This window comes from Macrotis lagotis, chromosome 4 (assembly GCF_037893015.1).
Source record: "Macrotis lagotis isolate mMagLag1 chromosome 4, bilby.v1.9.chrom.fasta, whole genome shotgun sequence".
Taxonomy (NCBI): domain Eukaryota; kingdom Metazoa; phylum Chordata; class Mammalia; order Peramelemorphia; family Peramelidae; genus Macrotis; species Macrotis lagotis.
This window is the reverse complement of record NC_133661.1, coordinates 76,963,430-76,981,364: the sequence shown is the minus strand read 5'-3', so window position 1 is coordinate 76,981,364 and position 17,935 is coordinate 76,963,430. Positions and strand designations below refer to the sequence as shown.

General features: G+C 43.0%; 1 protein-coding gene across 1 annotated transcript in view; it reads right to left on the bottom strand.

Moving 5' to 3' along the window:
- The window catches only part of LOC141519920 (cartilage acidic protein 1-like), a 40,685-nt gene extending 25,014 nt beyond the window's left edge, over nucleotides 1-15,671 (bottom strand). Inside the window, exon 1 of the mRNA XM_074231875.1 lies at nucleotides 15,591-15,671. Coding sequence (XP_074087976.1) covers nucleotides 15,591-15,614 — 24 coding nt within the window. The 5' untranslated portion in view covers nucleotides 15,615-15,671. The remainder of the gene's footprint in view (nucleotides 1-15,590) is intronic.
- Between the last annotated feature and the right edge of the window lie 2,264 nt (nucleotides 15,672-17,935).

Genomic DNA, 17,935 nt, shown 5'->3' with positions numbered 1-17,935 from the left:
TGTAGGGAAAGGGTCATGATTCATATAGAACAGAGATATCAAACACACCAGGCAATAAGGCTGCCTGCAATACTCCCCAGTAGGCTAGAAAAATTAAAATGAAATTGGTAAATATTTAATAAAATTTAATTGATAAATATTTAATAAAATAAATAAAAATGTAACAAAACACAAATAATGTTAATATGTGATTTTCTAAGTCAACACGTAACCTGTAGAGATCTTAAGGCCCAGTTACTATTTGAGTTTGATACCACAGATGTAGAAGGTAGGACTTAAGCAGCATCTTGAAGACTAGAGAGTTTCTATGAGGTGGTGGTAGTGGTTAGAAGACAGGGTATGGGAAATGGAGTGTTGTATGTGAGGAACAATGAAACCAATTTGATTGGACTTCAGAGTATAGAAGGAAGAATAATATCCAGTGAGGTTGAAGATAGATCAGTGCCAGGTTATGAAGGGCTTTATAAGCTAATCAGAGGTGTTTATATATGATTCTAGGTACAACAGGGAACTAATGGAATTGTCTAAGTAGGGGAGTAACATGGTAAGATCTATGCTTAAGACAAATCACTTTGACAGCATTGTGGAGAATTTATTGGAGAAGGGAGAGAGAGAGACTTGCCACACTTTAAACAAGAAGGGATGAAGGCGTAAAACTGTAACTATATGAATAGAAAGAACTGGACACTTGCAAGACATAGAAACAAAATATGGCCACTGATTGGATATGTGGAGTAAGGGAAAGTGAAGAGTCAAGGAAGTTGCCAAGAGAGATTGTCAGCATAGTGCTACCCTCAAAAAAATCAGGATAGTTTAGAGGGAAAGGCTTGGAGGGAAACAAAATGATTTCAGTTTTGGTCATGAGTTTGAGAGATTTCTGAGATATCCAGTTTACAACTGGTCATGTCGAACTGAAGCTCAGAAGAGAGACTATGACTGAATATATCTATCTGTGAGTCATCTACATAAAGATGATAATTAAACTCAAAGGGGCTGATGGGGTAACCAAAGAAAAGTATAAAGAAAGAAAGAAAACATTTAAGTCAAAACAATGAAGAAAACCTTCTGTTAAGGGAAATGATAAGGATGATGTGCCAGTAAAGGAGATGGAGATGGAGAAAGAGCATCCAACAGGTAGGATAAGAATCAGGAGATAATGTCTACCCTCCAGAGAGAGTAGAGCATCCAAGAACAGATGTTGGTTACTAAAGTCTAATGTATCAGATAGGTTTAGAAGGATGAGGACTGAGCAAAGACCTTCAGATATGATTATTAACATGGTTTCTAATTCTAGGGAGAACAGTTTCAAAGTTTTTGTGAACTGTGCCTCCATTTAGTCCATTTACAGTAGACCACACCATCACATTTCCAGAAAGCACCAGAGGCCAACTCCACAAAAAGTCTTAGCAGGGAGATATGTAGGCATGTCATTTGAATAATATCTTGACTCAGCAGCCCTTTGGTTTAATATAGCTGTCAAAGGAAGCTCAGACACTTTTTCTACCTATCAAAGAGGTGAATCTCAAGTCTCTTACTATTTCCCTATAGCTATGACAGGATTCAATTGAAAATGAGCTGATCTCTCATCATCCCTCCCCTACCACCACATTTAAGCCAGATGAAGAGTGGCAGTACAGATGCTTCAATCACCTCTTCATACCAGAACTTCCCTCAACATCTAGGTCCTTCTAATCCTGGAATATCCCTCCAATGGTCCCCTTCTGCTATTGGTGAGTTTCTTTCAGGGTCTTCATTTTGGGGAGGGCCCAAGCAAGCATCCTTCATTCCCTCCCAGCTCTGCCTCTACTTCTGCCACTGATTTTTGTCTCCATTCCCTTCCTCTTTATCAACTTCCTTGTATATGTTGCCAACCACCATAAGACTAGAAGCTACTTGAGGGTAAGAACTCTTTCTTTTTGCTTCTATCTGTATCCCCAACACTTTGTATAGTGCTTTGTACATAATAAGCACTTAATAAATACTTGCTATTTATCTGCTTGCCAATGAGGAAGTAGTGGACCCAACCCAATTCTCCTCAAATTCTGTGTCCTAAATGAAGTCTTCCTTGATCATCCCAGACAGGAGAGATCTCTTCATTTTAACTCATTATATATTATTTGTAATTTTCTTATGTACTTATATTCTAATTTGGATGCAGATTTTTCTATGCACCCCCCAGGGCAGGAGATTGGTCTTATTTATCTTAGTAATTTACCCCACACCAGTGATATCTTGTTAATACTCCACATAGAATAGATGTTTAATAAATTATTAGAAACCGAATGAATGACTTCCAGAAGCCTAGGTGGTGTAGTTGAAAGAGCCCAGAAATGAGGTCAAGGTCAAAAGTATGGGGGCTCTAACCCAAGCTGAATTACTATGGAATCTTGGACTAGAGTCCATTTCAGTTTCTTCAACATGCAAAATGAAAGATTTGGCCTAGTTCTTTAAGGTCTTGTCTTGATCTAAAATTCAATTAAACAAACTTCATTAAGTATCTGCCATGCATAAGGCAGAGTGCTCAAGGCTGGACTGCATGCTCATTATGAGTCAGGTATATTATGTGGGAGCCAAAAATGCTAATGGATCATGGGGCTCGGCTTCCAGAAACAAAGAGTTGATAGTCCCTTTGTCCTTGGCCCTGGTCAGATCCCATCTGGAGTTCTGGGTACCAAAGTTTAAGGAAGATATTTAAAAGGAAAATTTTTAAAATATTTTATTTTTTTTCAACTACATGCAAAGATAGTTTTCAACAATCACTTTTTTTTTCAAGGTTCTGAGCTTCACATTTTTCTTCCTTCCTCCCTTCCCTCCTCCTCCTTCTGAGAGAAAACAATCTAATATAGTTTATACACGTATAACTATTTCAAAACATATCTACATTAATCATGTTGTGAAAGAAGAATCAAATTGAAATGGGAAAAAACGTTAGAGAGAAAAAATATAATACATAAAACAACTTTTAAAAATTGAAGATAGTAAGCTTTGGTTTGCATAAAAGGAAGATATTTAAAAATGAGGAAGCATCCAGAAGAGGATAACCAGTATGGTGAATGTCCTTTATTCAAATCATATAAGTATTGGATGGATGATGTAGAGATGTGTTTGCCTGGAGAAAGCTCATGGATGGTAAGAAAGATGTCTTCAGGTTTTTAAAGGGTTATAATAAGAAAGAGGGATCAATGCTTGTTCATTTGGCCCTTCAAAACAGAATCAGAAAAGTGGAATTTGCAAAGAGGCACATTTGGGCTTGGTGTTAAGAAAAATCTCCTAGTGTTTAGGAACAAGGGTAGAATGAACTGACTCAGAGGGGGTGAGTTCCCTGTCCCTGGAAAGTCTTTAAGCAGAGGTTATATGCCTGTTTGAAAGGTATGTTATTGTGAGAATTCCATTCATGGATAAGTTAGACTAGGTGGCTACTGAGATCTCTTCCAAGTTGAAAATTCTGTGATTCTGTGAATATAATGAATATAAATGAAATTGCTGCAACCCCGATTCCATGATTAATTTAGGAATGAGTGGATTATGTGGTACAGTAGAAAGAACTCAGAGCCAGAAACCTGGGTTCAAGTTTGGAACCCACAACCTATATAATCTAGGTTAAATTTCTATGAGGAAACTGGGCCCAGAAGGTTTAAATGAATTGCCTAAAATCACATATGTTAGAAATATAAGATATTTATATATTTTCATTTGTGAACATTTTGGTTGTTGAAAGGGGCAGAAAAAGAACTTTTGTGCATGAAAAACTGATAAAAATCTATGTATAAAGAAACATTTTCTGAAAATGTGAAGAAGTGACACGGACTGTTCAGAAGGTTGGCAAGAAAACTAACACTCAAATGAATGTACTGGGAGGATCTATTGCAGGCAGAGAAATAACTGAAGCTGCAGGGTATTGTGGTCCCTCAACTCATTTGCATGTGACTGTTTTTAGAGTCTGAGGTTAACTGACAAAAGGGCAAATCAAAGAACTATTTAGAGTCTATGGGAAGACTAAATAAGGATTACTGGGTTCCTAGATGACAAAAAGGTGAATTTCTTAAGTATTACATCATAGGGGAAAGGTGAGTTCACTGGTCACCAAGAGATTCTAATTGCAGGCATTGAAAATATTGGGAAATTCCAATTGTAAAGGAGAAGAGTATAAAGAAACCAGTATAAGAGGCAGAGTCTGTTGATTGGAAGATAGGTTTTACTTTGATGACTGGCTGAAGGGAAAAAAGCATACAATTTTTGGAAATCTCATTGGAAAAGAACTGAACTTGGGGGGTAGTTGAGCTATTGCCCTATATCCCATCAACAGACCAAGAAAGGTGAAATCTGTCAGAGGTGCCAGATTCTTCTTTACTGACCAAAGGTGGGTTTTGTACCTTTTTTTGCTGTTAACTCTGCTTTATTTAATTATTTATTTGGGGGAGATGAACAAAATAAGCTTCAATCTGTTGCACTCAGAGTTCACCAGTTCTCTCTTTGGAGATAAATAGCATTTTGTAACACACTGTTCTTTACTCTTCAAGACCTCAGTTGGAATGGAATGGTTTGCCATTTCCTACTTCAAATCATTTTACAGATGAAGAAACTCAGGCAAACAGGCTTAAGTGATTCCCCAGGACCCCACAACCAATAAGTATCTAGGGGTCAGATCTGAACTCCATTCTTGCTGACTCCATTTCTAGCACTCTATCCACTGCACCACCTAGCTGCCCTTTTTCATCATAAATCCTTCGGAACTGCCTTGGATCTTGGTCTTGATGAAACTAATAATAGTTCTTTTTTTAAAGAAGAGGCTTGTTGCTAATGAAGTGTACTATATTTTGGTTCTTCTAGCATCAGGGATAGAATTGGAACTCAGGTCTTCTGACTCCAGGACTAGTCCCCTTTCCATAAGAAGATGTCGCTCCCAACCTACCCATCCCATTTAGTTTTTTTTTACCTATAAAATAGATATAATCTTTAATATCATCTCTACAATGTTGGATTGCTATAGCAGCAAATAAGCTAATTCAGTTAAACTCTGGTTCAATTCAACAAACATTTATTGAGCACCTATTATATGCAGAGCTAACTTCTAAGTTCTTGGGGGCAGACATGATTCCTGACCACTTGAACTTACACAAGTTTGGCAGTAGAAGACAGCAAATACACTAATCAATAGCCAAAACCTAATTAAGGAAAAGCACATTATAGGTGCAACATACTACTCACATGTTTAGAAGGCATAGTAACTTGTAGTTATCAAATAAAGTGAATTACTTTGAAGACACAAAATGAATGGGATTTTACTGATAATTTCTAAATTCTCTTTCAATTCTAAATCCTAAAATCTTGAAGTATAAATTTCTGTTACAATTCCTTGCTCTGGAATTAAAAAATAGTGGGTAAATCTCCTTGGCCAACATGCCAGTATTACCAGTAATGTGATTTCAGGCGAGTCACTTCAACTCACTGGCTTTCCTCACCTGTAAAATGAAAACATTGGACTGGATGAACTCCAAGGTTCTGCTCAGCTCCAAATTTCATGAACCTCAGATTCAATGCAGTATTTATTATCTACTGTGTGGGAAATACTGTATTAAAAGCTTGAGAAACAAAGATTAAAACGGTGACACAATCCCTACCCTCAAGCAGTTTATAATTTTTAGAGCATATATAGTAGTTGTTATTTGTTCAGTCATGACTGACTCTCCATGATCCTATAGGCCATAGTACACCAATGCTATCCATGGAGTTTGGTGGGGTTGTTTTTTGGCAAAGATACTGGAATGGTTTTGCCATTTCCTTCTCCAGATTTTTTTTCAGATGAGGGAGCTGAGACAGAGTTAAGTAACTTTTTCCAGCTAGTAAGAGTCTGAAACTGGATTTGAACTTAGGTCTTCTTGACTCCAAGCTCAACACTCTATCCTCTGAGCAACCCACTCGCCTCCAGAGTATATATAATTTCAAAACAATTAGGTGCAATCTAAGTTAGAATGTAATAACAGTAAATGATCAGTTCAAAACAAAGATTTTTATTGGAAAATTTGAGGAGAGATCACTTTCAACTGGAAGGGCTGGTAAAAATCAAGGGAAACCATAGAGAAAAGAGAAGTTGAGCTTTAAAGAAAGAAAAGGAATTTCTTAGTAAGAATTGGAAGGAAAGTGCATTCTAACCAGGGGGAATAGCCTGTGTAATAACAGAGAGGGAGAAAAGGACAGGACAAGCTCAGAGAACAGCTAGTAGTTCCATTTGGCCAGAATATACCGTACATAAAGAATATTGCAAAAATCAGACCAGGAAGTTAAAGTCAGATCACAACAGACCTCACATGTCAGGTTGAAAATTTTATTTTAGCCTGAAGACAATGGGGAGCTACTGAAGGTTTGTTGATGTTGTTTTTAAAGCAGAAAAATGTCAAGGCAAATCAGACTTTTGTATTAGGAAGATTTTGGCAGCTATGAGAAGACTGGGAGAGGTGGGAAATGGAGTTAGTTAAAATACTATTTCAAACAACATACACACTTAATAGGGTATAGAAATCTATCTTAACCTAGAGGAAAAAGGAGAGGAAGGGGATGGGAGAATAGGGATAGGGGGAGGGGAAGAGGAAGGGGCTGTAGGTGATAGAGAAGAGTGGAAGATCATGGGAGAGAATAGTCAGATACAACACACTTTTTGCAAAGTGGTGGGGTTGGGTGGCTTACCCAGGACCACCCAGCTGGGTTGTTGGGTGTCTGGGGCAGGATTTGGACTCTGGTCCTCCTGACTCCTGGGTTGGTGCTCTATCTGCTTCACCACTCCATTGCCCCATAATACACTTTTGAGAAGGGACAAAGTGAAAGGAGAGAGAATAGAATAAATGGAAGTGGGAAGGAATAGGTGGAGGGAAATACAATTAGCAATAGCAACTGAGAGAAAAAAATAAGGAAGCACCTTTTCTGATGGACTTATGATAAAGAATAAGATCCATTCCAAAGACAAAGCTGATGATATCTGAATACAGACTGAAGTACAATTTTTTTCTTTTTCTCTCACTTTAAATTTCATGAAGCTTTTCTATTGGGGAGGGAGGGGGATTATATTTACTATTAAAGACTATTTTAGTAATGTGTAAATAAATAAATAAAAATACTATTTCAAGGTCCTTAGAATCTCCTGTTTATATATATATATATATATATATATATGTATGTATATATGTATGTATATGTATATATTTGTGTGTTTGTGTGTGTAGTGGAGGAAATAGATGCAAAGGATTGTGGAGTTAGAATTCATTGGCAAACGTTATATGCTGGGGTTTATAAATAGGGAAGAATAAATAAAAAATAATTTTGAACTTGGTGACAAAGAGGATGATGGTAGTAGAATCAATATAAGTAGAGAAGTTGGGAGAAAGAGTAGGTTGGGAAGGACAAGGAGTCAGTTTGGGAATATGTTGAGTTTGAGGCATCCCAATGGATGGGTCCAAGCAGTCAACAATACAGAGATGGGATTAAGGGAAAAGAATAAGGCTAAATATACTTACTATGATATATACTTATTATGATGAAGTCAGTGTGGTGGATGGAATATACTTTGTAATGGTAAATCACCATCCAAATGTGATTATTAGAATTCTCTTGCAGTCCCACCTACAGCCAATAGGCTGCACCATCCCAGCTCTGTGACAGATTCCTCTGACCTTGTCACCATGCTTGTCAAGAGCAAACAAAGATAACAGTAACTGGAAACAACAGGAAGGGTCATTTTATACTCTCTACACTTAGGATTCTTCTGAGGCTAATTAAAGTAATATGTCAAAATGTCCCTTGAAAGAGATCTTTAAGAATACGCCTGTTCAGTAAACAAGGTTTTTACTAATTAATAACTCCCTTCCCCATTCTTCACTGAAGTTCCATGCAAGACTGTCTCTCTTACAGAGATGGCTGAGGAGGTAGAGGATGAAGGAGTTGCCATCTCCCTTTCTCAGTGGGGACAAATCCAGTCATTTGTCATCGGTGTAGCTATCACTTTCTCCTCCGGATGTTGATCAAATTTCCTGGGTTGGAACCAACATGCAGGGCCAAGGAACTGGAATATCTCCAAGAATGAAATGCTTTACTTCTTATGAAGTCAACATGATTTCTTTCAAGGAAAAAATCCCTTATGTATATAAAAAAGGTGTCTACTTAGGGTTTCTGAAGGACAAATCTTTTGACTTTTCTTATTAGAAACATCAACTATATTTATTCTTTGACCATCAGCATGAAGACACCCACAGCCAAGCAAAGCAGAGAGTAGATACACTATACAAAGAAACAGGAGCCTGATGGGGAGAAATGATTTGCCTAAGATTACATACAATGATTCAGTGGCAAAGACAGGAATAGAACCCTCCAGACTGCTGTTAGTAAAACCATTTGGATGTCCTTCTGTAGGCCCAGAGCCATAATGGGAAAATTTACTCCAGAGCCAGAGAATGCTCGGGTGGGAAACTGTCCTACAAGAAACAATGGCATACAATACCATCCCTCTTCTCCTTACCCCCACTTAGGTAGAGAAAAGATCATGTCTCTAGGTCACATCTTTTCACCACTTACTCTTTCATTTCCAATTTATTTCACCCCCTATTTTAAAAAAAGTTATACTTGATACAGCCTCCCATTTATACATAGACTTCTCATTTTATGTATGCATCAGTGTTTATGACCTCAGTAGTAGTGACTGATAATGTTTTTCCATAGAAAAGTATCTGGACCTATCTATATCCCCTATACAACCAATAAGACCCTTCATGGGATGAGAAGGCCACTGGCTGGACACATAAAGCCATCAGGAGACATAGAATGCCTAGATGCTGTCAGTACTCTTAAATCATTGTGCCCTTAGGAAGACTTCTTTCAACAGAAAGATCCTTCCCTAAGAATCAATAGTTCAACGACATCCATCACAACCTGAGTTATAACTATAAAATTTCACTTTCAAAGGAAGGCTATACTCACAATGAAAATTCCAGGAGTGAACATGGTTGAGAGATTAAGGAGCCCTAGTGAATGCCCCTTCCACATAGAGCCATAACTTCTAGTTTTTGTGCTTGGGGCAAGCAGCACAAAACAGTTGAATCTATTTTTAAAGACAAATTCAGTTGGAGAGAGAGATGTTGTTCTTATTAAATCAATTTCAATAATGTCCAACTCTTCATGATACCATTTGGGATTTTCTTGGCAAAGGTACTAGAATGGTCTGCCATTTCCTTCTCCAGATCATTTTACAGATAAAGAAATTGAGGCAAATAGGGTAAAGTGACTTGCCCGGGCTCACACAGTGAGTATATGAAATCATATTTGAACTCAGGAAGATGTCTTCCGGATTCCATGTCTGGCACTATCCACTGTGGAACGTAGCTGCTGGAGAGTGGGTACAGTAACCTTGAAATTCCAATCCCTTTGGGTAAAGACCTTGGGAAACTTTGAAGATTCTGCTAAAGAGCTTTCCTCGAGGAGGTTTAGGGAAGGTACAACAAGAAAAAGATTATCTGGGGTGTAACAGTAAGGGGTAAGGGAGGAAGTTCACCAGTAGCTTCAGGTTTTAACTAATTATCCTTGTTAACCCCAGTTGTTTCTAGCTGCAAAAGAGACTCAAGCACAATTGGCACCTCAAGCTAATTCCAAATTGGCTTAACCCAGTTACAGCTCAGTGTCCATATGAATTCTAAAGTTTAAATACAAGTAGAGACCACTATTCATATTCTTAGACTTCTGGCTTTACCTGTTGGGAAGAAGGAAAAAAAAGGAGGAAGGAAGGAAGGAAGAAAGGAAAGAAGGGAGGGAGCATTTTTAAAGTGTCATTCTGCTGACAGTTTTAGAAATATTTTCTCATTTGATTCTCGGAACAATCTTGGGAGGTAGGTATGGTTATTATCTCCATATTATGTTTGAGGAAACTGAGACAAATAGAGATTGAGTAACTTGCCCAGGTGAAAACAGCAGTGAGTCCACAAAGAATGGCATCACTGTGAGGTAGCCCCATTTGTGGAGAAACTGATGGTCCCTTATGAAACTTCAGGTTTGATGAAAAAATATAACCTCAAAATCTCAATACCAAAATTCTATTTTCCCAGGTTACACATCAAGTCATCACTTATCTCTTAGGTCAAAATTTGAGAATGCAGGCCTAGATTCTTTATAATGTCATTATGGCTGAGGACCCCTGGGAATATCCCTAGTCATATGCTTCCTAAGCCCCACTTTGAATTAAAGTAAAGGATAACCCTGGCTCTGTTTTCTAACCTTAGAATCTGCTAAGAAGGCTAAGAGTTTACATTAGCAACCTTCAGGTATGCCAAGAAACCTTAACTCCCATACTCATAACATAAATCCCTAGCTAGGATAAAGAGGATGTAAAGGCAAAACAAGAGCTGTTCATTTCAGATGCTGAGATTAGAGAGTTCTTATTTCCCTTCCAGTAGAAGCAGTTGCTGTTGTTTGTCCTTTGTTCATGAAGAAGAATCAGGGAGATGATGCCAAGACAAGCACATGAACTGGATTTCTGTGGGGGGGGGTGGTGCTTGGGAAAAGTTATCAGCCTCAGTTTCTCCTTCAGAGCCATATAGATCAGGACAACTGGAATTGACCCTGGATGCCATGGGAGATCTTGATTTTTTTAAAGCTAGGTCTTTTCCAGGTCACACTTTCACTGAGACAATGCCCAGAAGTAAGAAGGAAGGAGAGTGTCCTCAATCTTGACAAAGGACCTTAGGGCAATCCAGAGGAAATCTGCATTTTGTGAGATTCCCTCTGCAGTAGCTCAATTCTTACTGCCACATTTTAAGTCAAGACTCTAGTTACATCTTGAAAGGATTCATCATTATCCTTCAAGTTCTGAAAAATTATTCTTCTTCTAATCCTAAAAGCAAACAGCTCTGACCCTATCTTTCTTCTGCTCTAAAACTTTTAGTGGCTCCCTACTGAATACTCCAAATTCCTTCATCTGGTATTTAAAGCACTTTATGATCAACCTTTCCTTCATTATCCAGTCATTGACTAGTCGTGTGACCTTGGATAAGCCACTTGACCTCTGTGATCTCTCTCCATTTCTTTGTTGTTGTTTTTTGGTAAGGCAGTGGGGTTAAGTGACTTGCACAATTATTAAGTGTCTGAGGACAGATTTGAACTCAGGACCTCCTGACTCCAGGGCCAGTTCGTAGCACCACCTAGCTGCCCCCTCTCTCAGTTTCTTGATGTATAAAATGAGATTGGAATAAATGACCTCTAAAATTCCCCCTAGAGCTAACATTCTATAATTCTACTCTTTCCCTTTCCTGAAACTGGATTACAAATATACATTGTCCTAACATGCTCTGTGATTTCCTGATTCTTCGACTTTGCTCACACTGTCCCTTTCTCATGGATTGTTCTATGTGTTTCATTCTTCAAGGGCATCTGCACTAGGTAGGTAGAGCATCCCTGAAGCTTACTCAGACCCATTCAGTCAGGAATCTCTTCTTCCCCAAAATGTCATAGTACTGGGTACTTTTTGCTCTTTCCTAACCTATCTTGTATTGAACTTGTCTTATTTCACAAAAAAGACTATAAGCTCTTGAAGGATAGACAATATCTCCATTTTGTTTCCTTATTTATTGAAGGATCAAACCAAGAGGAACCAATGGTTTGTTGCATGGTTCACAGTTGTCCACGCTGCTTCCCATAAGCCATACAGAATATTTTTTCCCCCAGTTAACCGCAGCTTAGGTTGGATGGCATAATTTACAAAATGGAAACAGGAAACATTAGGTCATTCTAACAATAAGCACAACAGTGGTAAGGAATGGGTTAAACTGGCAAGGGTCGGCAGTTATTGCCCCCACCCCCCATCTTTAAAGGAATTACATTTCTAGGAAAATTCTATTAACATGCTATCTTCCGACTGACATTGTCCTGTGGAACCCACAAGACATCTCTCAGTGGGTTCCTTCCTATTTCAGCAGACCTCTCTATTCAAGAGTTGGGGAAGAATTCTCTTAGACTGATCTCAGACAGACCAATATTAAGGAAAGGGTAAGACATTTCCTATTTTTGTCCAAATACTTAGGGGGAGAAGAGGACAAATTGTTTGTCCACCAAAGACTTTTCTCAAAAATGAATTGAGACAATTTGAAAGATGGAAAAAAGAAACAACCAAGGATAGAGAGAAAAGATGCAATGAGAAAGCACAAGATCAGGAGTTGGAAGTCATGGGTTTGACTACTGGTTCTGCTATTTACTACTTTCCTGTATGACCTTGGACCAATTACTTATAAATTTAGGGCCTTGGTTTCTTTTATTCTAAAAAGAGGATGCTGAATTAGACAAATCCTATGACCCTCTCTAGCTCTAAATCTATGATCCTATGAAAAGCACATAAAGGCACAAATAGGATCTTCTGTATGAGTTATGGGAATAGTCCCTCATTCAATTTACGTAATCAAAGCATGGGGGTGCAGGAAGTGCTCCTTTCTCCAACTAAACAAAAACATCATCAAACTCTGTTCATCTTTACTGAATTCTGGCTATGTTTGGAATACTGAAGAAAGATGTGTCTCCTGCTCTTGACTAGTTAAAAAAGGAAAAATCTGGAGTCCCATTGAACACAAAGGAATGATCACAGCAAGGGGGCAGAGCTGAGTCAATACAGTTTCTGCATCTTTTGCAGAATGGTGATGGTAGGGCACTCCCCACATCTGTCTCATCATACACGAAACCACCATTTAGCAAGGTTCAGGGTGCATGTGGTCACTTGTGAGTACAATGAATAAGAGAAAGAATGGAGAAGTCATAAGTCACCATTACCTTTGCGGGGAAAGGAAAGAAATAGTAGAAGTCAATTGCCCTTGAGGGTCCGGGCTCCCTCAAGTTGCCTGGCCCACACTGAACCTAAGGGAGCTCTACCTTCACTGAAAATAACCTACATTTATTTCATGTTTAAAGGATTTACAAAGCACATGCCTCACTACAATTCTTTAACAGTAGCTAGTATAAATGGGCTCATCCCCCTTCTACAGATAAGGAAATAGATCTTCAATCAATCAAAAAGTATTTAAACACCTGCTACATGCCAGAGAGGCTGTCCATGGCCACAATGCCAGCGAGTTGGAAGCCAGGATTTGAAATCCCACTGGATTCTAGATCCAGGGAGCTCTTCATTATGATACGCTGTCTCTCCACAGGTATGTATGTAGGTGTGTGTGTGTGTGTGTGTGTGTGTGTGTGTGTGTATGTATATATGTTAGATCCGATGGCTTGTCTTCTGAAAAGTTAGTGGAAGAAAAAACAATATTGGAACTCTCACCTTAAAAATACCAAGACAGTCAGGCCGCATAGTCAATAACAATAAATGATAGATATCATTTTACATAGCATTTAACATAGAGCACATCATCTGAATGAGTTCTAAGGTATTCTTTCCCCTGTTGTACACATGAAGAAACAGGGGGTCAGAGAGGTTAAGGGATTTGCTCAAGATCACTAGCTGATAAACCCTAGATGGGATAGAGGGAGCATGGGCAGGATTTGCTTCTGGGTTTTCTGACTCTCAGTCCATTGTTCTTTTTGTTATACCACATTATCTCTTTAAAGGCATGCCCCAGGGATAGTCTCCCTGATCTTCACAATCAAACATCAGTCCCCAAAAATAAACATCAGGTACAACCTAGATGTAGACAGTAAGAGAACCCCAATTAAGCAGGGATTTAGCTGCACTAATTCCCAGTAGTGTGATAGTCCTGGGAAACAGAACAGGAAGGTGTCAACTTGCAGGTTCAAGGATGATAGAGTTAGTTTTGGGGGAGTATAGAGGGCGTACTCACTCGGCCTCCAGACTGAAATAGCCATACTAAGAACATATGACAACCGTCAATGTCCAGGGTTAGGGCAAAAGCAATAAGATATATTCAAAAGCAAGTTATGATTGAGTTTCAGTAAAAATTCAGAGCAGGCAACCCTTCTTCTTCTATTACAGGTGTGAACCTTCCCCCCAAAGTTCCTGATTTTCAACTGGTGGTAATGAAATTGGGTACATCTTAGGGATGAAGTCGCTATTTCCTCTCTGCTGCCTTGATCGACTCATTTTAGAACCTGTTGTTTGAAAAAAAGAGATTTTCTTTACTAAGAAAAGAGATTAACTCTCCCTTGAGAGCCATGTTGGAAATGACTGGATGATGCCAGCCTTCCATCCTCTCCAAAGATTGGTGTATATAGCAATGTTGTTCCTTATATCAGGTTTAATTAAGGATTTACCAGCCCTGGTCCTAACCCATCATGGCATCCAGTGCCAGGTCTCCCAATGATGTCTCTTCTTTTTTTCCCAGACATTGTTCTGCCAAGTGACTAGTCCCTCATCTTCCCTTTTAGTTCCCTTTGGGCCTGGCTCCAGTTCTGGAAGTCTTGCAGCTTGGCCCAAAAGAAACCTCAATTAGGACTCAAGAACATGCCTTCCCCCATATTCATCCCCAAGCTTCTGGATCTTTCCTTGCTTAAGATTTGGGATCCCCGCATTGCCAGAGGGGAGATAGATACTAGGGCCATCAAAATCTATGAGTTCGGGTTATATGGCCATTTACACCTTGGATACCTGAGTCTCTTCTGCACCCCCCCCCCCCCCCAGGTCTGCCAGGAGCTCCTGATCACTACTGGCAGGATCCCATCCAGGGGGCGATGACTTAGGATTCCTGAGTTGTGCTCTGCAGAAAGAGGACTCTTCCAGGACTCTTCAACTCATCCCCAGCCCAGGGAGTCCTCTGCATTGCCGGGCATGCCCCCAAAATCCAGCTTCTTTGTCCCCACCCCCTGCACTCAGCCCCCCCCCCCCCCCCCCCCCCCCCGGAGAGGCAACTTAGTTTCCTGTAGTAAGCCAGTCATCTGGCTCGGCAGAGGCAGGCTCAGCTAGACCACACCTCAGTCCAAGCAGAAGAGCCTGGCTGGGGGAGCTCGTGCAGCAACACTGTGGAAGCTGGGGCTCAGCGGCCGTACATCACCCAGCTCCGAGCCTGAGGGAGCGTGGCTTCCCAAGGGAGGGCTCCAGCCCCCCGTGGGGGAGGGGGCGCGGGGCGGGGGGGACGCCAGGGACTGGAGACATCCTGGGCAGAGCCTCGGGCTTCCAGAGCAGGGGACGAGCCCGCCCTGATCACTCACTCCCCGACCCCCCGGCTCGGTCCTCCTCGCCCGCTCCCCTCCCCGGCAGCTCCCCCTCCCCAGGCATCTGACCTCCAACAATCCCCCCTCACCTTCCCTCCGAATCCGTCCCCGTCTCATCACCTCTCTTCTCCTTGCCTTTCTCCCCATTCCGGAGCTGCCCCTTTCTCCGGGGGGCTTCCCCTCCCACCCCCCCCCCCCCGCACGGCTTGTCTCTAGCCAAGAAATAAGGGTTCAAGACCCCCGCGCCCTTCTCAAGTTGGGAGAGGGGGACGCCGCCGCCGCCTCCTCCTCCTCCTCCTCCTCCTCCTCCTCCTCCTCCGCCCCCCCCCCCCCCAGCTACCGTCCCTGCTGCCCAGCTTGGGGGATCGCCGGGGGGCGGGAAGGGTGAAGGGATGGGAGAAACTTTCTCCCTCCCAAGGGGTGGGGGGAGAGGGCCCGCGGGCCCGCCGGCTACTTACGGGGCCGTCCGCGCCGGGCGCCATGGTCAGTGCCCCCTCCGGCCCGGCAGCCTGGGGGCGACGGTGGCGGGCACAGGCGGCCGCTCGCTGCTCCCGGCTCCCGTCCCGGCCCCGGGCTCGCCTCCAGCCCCGGCCGCCGCCGCTCCGCTTTATACAACTCCACTCGAGCGCGCCCGGGCTTATGTAAAGGCTGGCGGAGACGGGCAGCCAATGGCCGCAGAGCCGGGGGGTGGGGAGCGGGGGGCGCGGGGGGGGCCTCGGCCAATGGCGGCAGAGGGGGCTCGGGGAGGGGGCCCGGCGGAGGGGGGCGGGGGCCGCCTCCCCGCGCTGATTTAGGAGCCGGGATTGCGGCGGCGGCGGCGGCGGCCGGGCCGGGCCGGGGCGGGAGCGGCGCGGCCTCGGGGCGGGGGGCGCCCCCGCAGCCGCGCCTCGTCACCTTCGGGGGGCAGCGGGGCCCGGCGAGCGGAGGGGCGGGGGCCGGGGGGCGCGGGCGGAGGGGCGGCCCGGGGCCTCCCCCGCGGCGGGGGCAGGACCCCTGGGGCCGGGCCCCGTCCGCGGGGCGGCCGGAGCGGGCTGCGGAGCCCGAGAGCCGAGCCGTGCCCGGGGCCCTCCCGGGAGCTGTTTAGTATGGAGGGCAGGCCGCCACCGACGGCTCGGGGGGCGGGGGGCGAGCAGGGCGGCAGGAGGCGGGGGGCTGCCGGAGCGCGGAGTCCGGCCGGCCGGTCCCGAGAGCGCGCCCCTAAGCCCAGCCTCCGGGCCCGGGCGCCAAGACCCCAGCAGGCCCCCCGGGGTGGTGCGCCCCGGGAATTCTGTCCCCAGAGCCTCCACTGCAGAGGGCCAGGGAGGCTTCCGTCTACCCCTGAAGCCTGAGGGGACTGGGGTGGGCATGGCCAGAGAAGGACGTTCTTGGGCATTCCTGCCAAACAGCACCATTCCCAGAGCTGGGAACGGGCCCAGGTAAACGTCCAGAACCAATGGGCCTAATCACTGGGTCTGACAAGAGCAAACTAAACTGGGCAAGGCCTAGGGTTTTTTGACATATAAGGGCTGGGGATTTGGACGCCGAGAGGACCAAAATAAATGTACACGCAGATGACACGGGACAGATCTCACAGCTTTCGTTTTCCCAAGAAGCCATCCCCCATTAGGGTAGACTTCCATAGTCCACCTGAAACTTAGCTCCTTTCAACTGCTCAGGCAAGAAGGGGTCGCTACATTCCAGAGTCTGAATGGGTCGCTAATAGAGACTAGACCTATTAGCCCCAGTCCCTAGGAGGGTATAAGAAATAAAACTATAAAAGCTCTGGGGACCTTTGGATCCAAGGACAGCTTTGGGGTTTGTCTTGCATCTTACACCTTGCCCCTTGCCCCTTTCACTGATGCATTAGTTGAAGTAAATGTCTGTTGAACCTGAGAAGGCAATCGGTTCCACTGTCATCTCATGATCATCAGTCCATTTTTCAGTTCTGAAGACAGATGACTGAGAGAGCACAAAAACATGGATGGTACAGGTGTCCTGATTTGGGGGAGAGTGTCTTTGGCCAGACCTACAATTTCATTGTTTCGGGGAACTTCCAGTCTGAAAATTCTATCCACCATTGCAGGTCAGCAACTGATAATACTGGCTAACATACCCATGGTGCTTTATATACAGAGTCTCCCAAAAGACTTAGTGCAGTTTTTAAGTTTTAATACACTGTATTTATTATCTCATTTGATGCAAATCAGCTTTTAGTCTTAGGTTGCCTGGGTTCCTGAGGTTAAGTGACTTGCTAAAGGAGACACAGCTAGCATGCAATAGAAATGGGATTTGAATGTGGGTTTCTTTTTAATTATAATTATTCCAAAGCTAATCCTCTATCCACTATTTAATGCTGGCTTTCCTCCATTCTGATGGTCAACCTGAAATGCATCTTGGTCCTTGTCTGCATCTCTGTGAGGTGACTTGCATACATCCTGTTGATGTTTGATCTTAGGCAGAGTTCTTTGGACAGGAACAGCCTCAGCATTCTCAACTCAGAGAGTCAGAAAGTAACTGATAATGAGCTTATTTCATTCAGTCCTGGAGCACTAATGTACACACACACACACACACACACACACACACACACACACACACACACAGAGACACAACCTCTTTCTTGTTTTTCTTCTCACTTCTCCCTCTGGTGTGCCAAGCTGTGAGTAGCAACCACAGCATCAGACCTTCCCCTTTTCTTGGCTTGTCTGACTTAGGAACCAGCTCAGTAATTATCAGCAAGACCTAGCCAGATGTGACTACAGTCTCTGCACAAAACGCTCCATAATGATGTTGCACCTCTCTGAAACCAACCAGGTACAAATAC